This window comes from Penaeus monodon, chromosome 28 (genome assembly GCF_015228065.2).
Source record: "Penaeus monodon isolate SGIC_2016 chromosome 28, NSTDA_Pmon_1, whole genome shotgun sequence".
NCBI classification, from domain to species: domain Eukaryota; kingdom Metazoa; phylum Arthropoda; class Malacostraca; order Decapoda; family Penaeidae; genus Penaeus; species Penaeus monodon.
This window is the reverse complement of record NC_051413.1, coordinates 9,050,014-9,050,709: the sequence shown is the minus strand read 5'-3', so window position 1 is coordinate 9,050,709 and position 696 is coordinate 9,050,014. Positions and strand designations below refer to the sequence as shown.

At 61.5% G+C, this 696-nt stretch overlaps 1 protein-coding gene across 1 annotated transcript in view; it reads left to right on the top strand.

The window, feature by feature from the left end:
- LOC119591359 (segmentation protein Runt-like) overlaps positions 1–690 on the top strand; it is a gene marked incomplete in the record, with an annotated part of 28,939 nt that extends 28,249 nt beyond the window's left edge. Inside the window, 1 exon segment of the mRNA XM_037940098.1 lies at positions 1–690. Coding sequence (XP_037796026.1) covers positions 1–168 — 168 coding nt within the window.
- Between the last annotated feature and the right edge of the window lie 6 nt (positions 691–696).

The window sequence follows — 696 nt, the reverse complement described above, 5'->3', positions numbered from 1 at the left end:
CGGCCGCCGCCCCTGGCCCCGTTGGGCGGCCTCAGCGCCTTCTCGATCCCGCGGTCGCTGGGCGCGGGCGCCAAGGCCTCCAGCTTCCCGTCGCGCGAGTCGTCGTTCCAGCCCGTGAAGCCGTCGAGCGAGCGCAGCCCCGAGACCAAGGTGTGGAGGCCCTACTGAGGTCTGGCCACGCTGCTCGAGGAACTGCGGGCCAGGGCGGCGCTGCGGAGGCCCCGCCCCGCCCCCCCGCCGCCGGCTGCGGGGCCCCTCGGCTCCTCGACGGGGCGGGGGGAGGGAACGGCGCCCCCGGGAGACGCCGCGAGGACGCCCGGGGCGAGCGACGCCAAGAGGACCTCGTGAGGAAGGCGCCGCGTCCTCGGCGTCGCGGGGAAGGACTCGCCGCAGCCACGGACGAGATCGCTCCAAACAAGGGAAGAGAAAGGAAAATAAACTCCGAAGCCAAAAAGAAAACAATATAAATGAAAACGCTGATTAAAGACAAGAAATAAGAGTGAGTGAAAGATGGAAAGAGAAAAGATAAACAATGTTCTCCGAGGGTTACGAAGGCAGGACCGAAAGCGAGGACACAACTGCCCTCTGTGTCTGTATGTGTGTGCGTAACCATGTATACCGAAATGATAACAAAAAGATAAACTGATAAATCTCGCAAAGAAAAGGAAAAGAAACGTGTATAAAAGGGGGGATCTG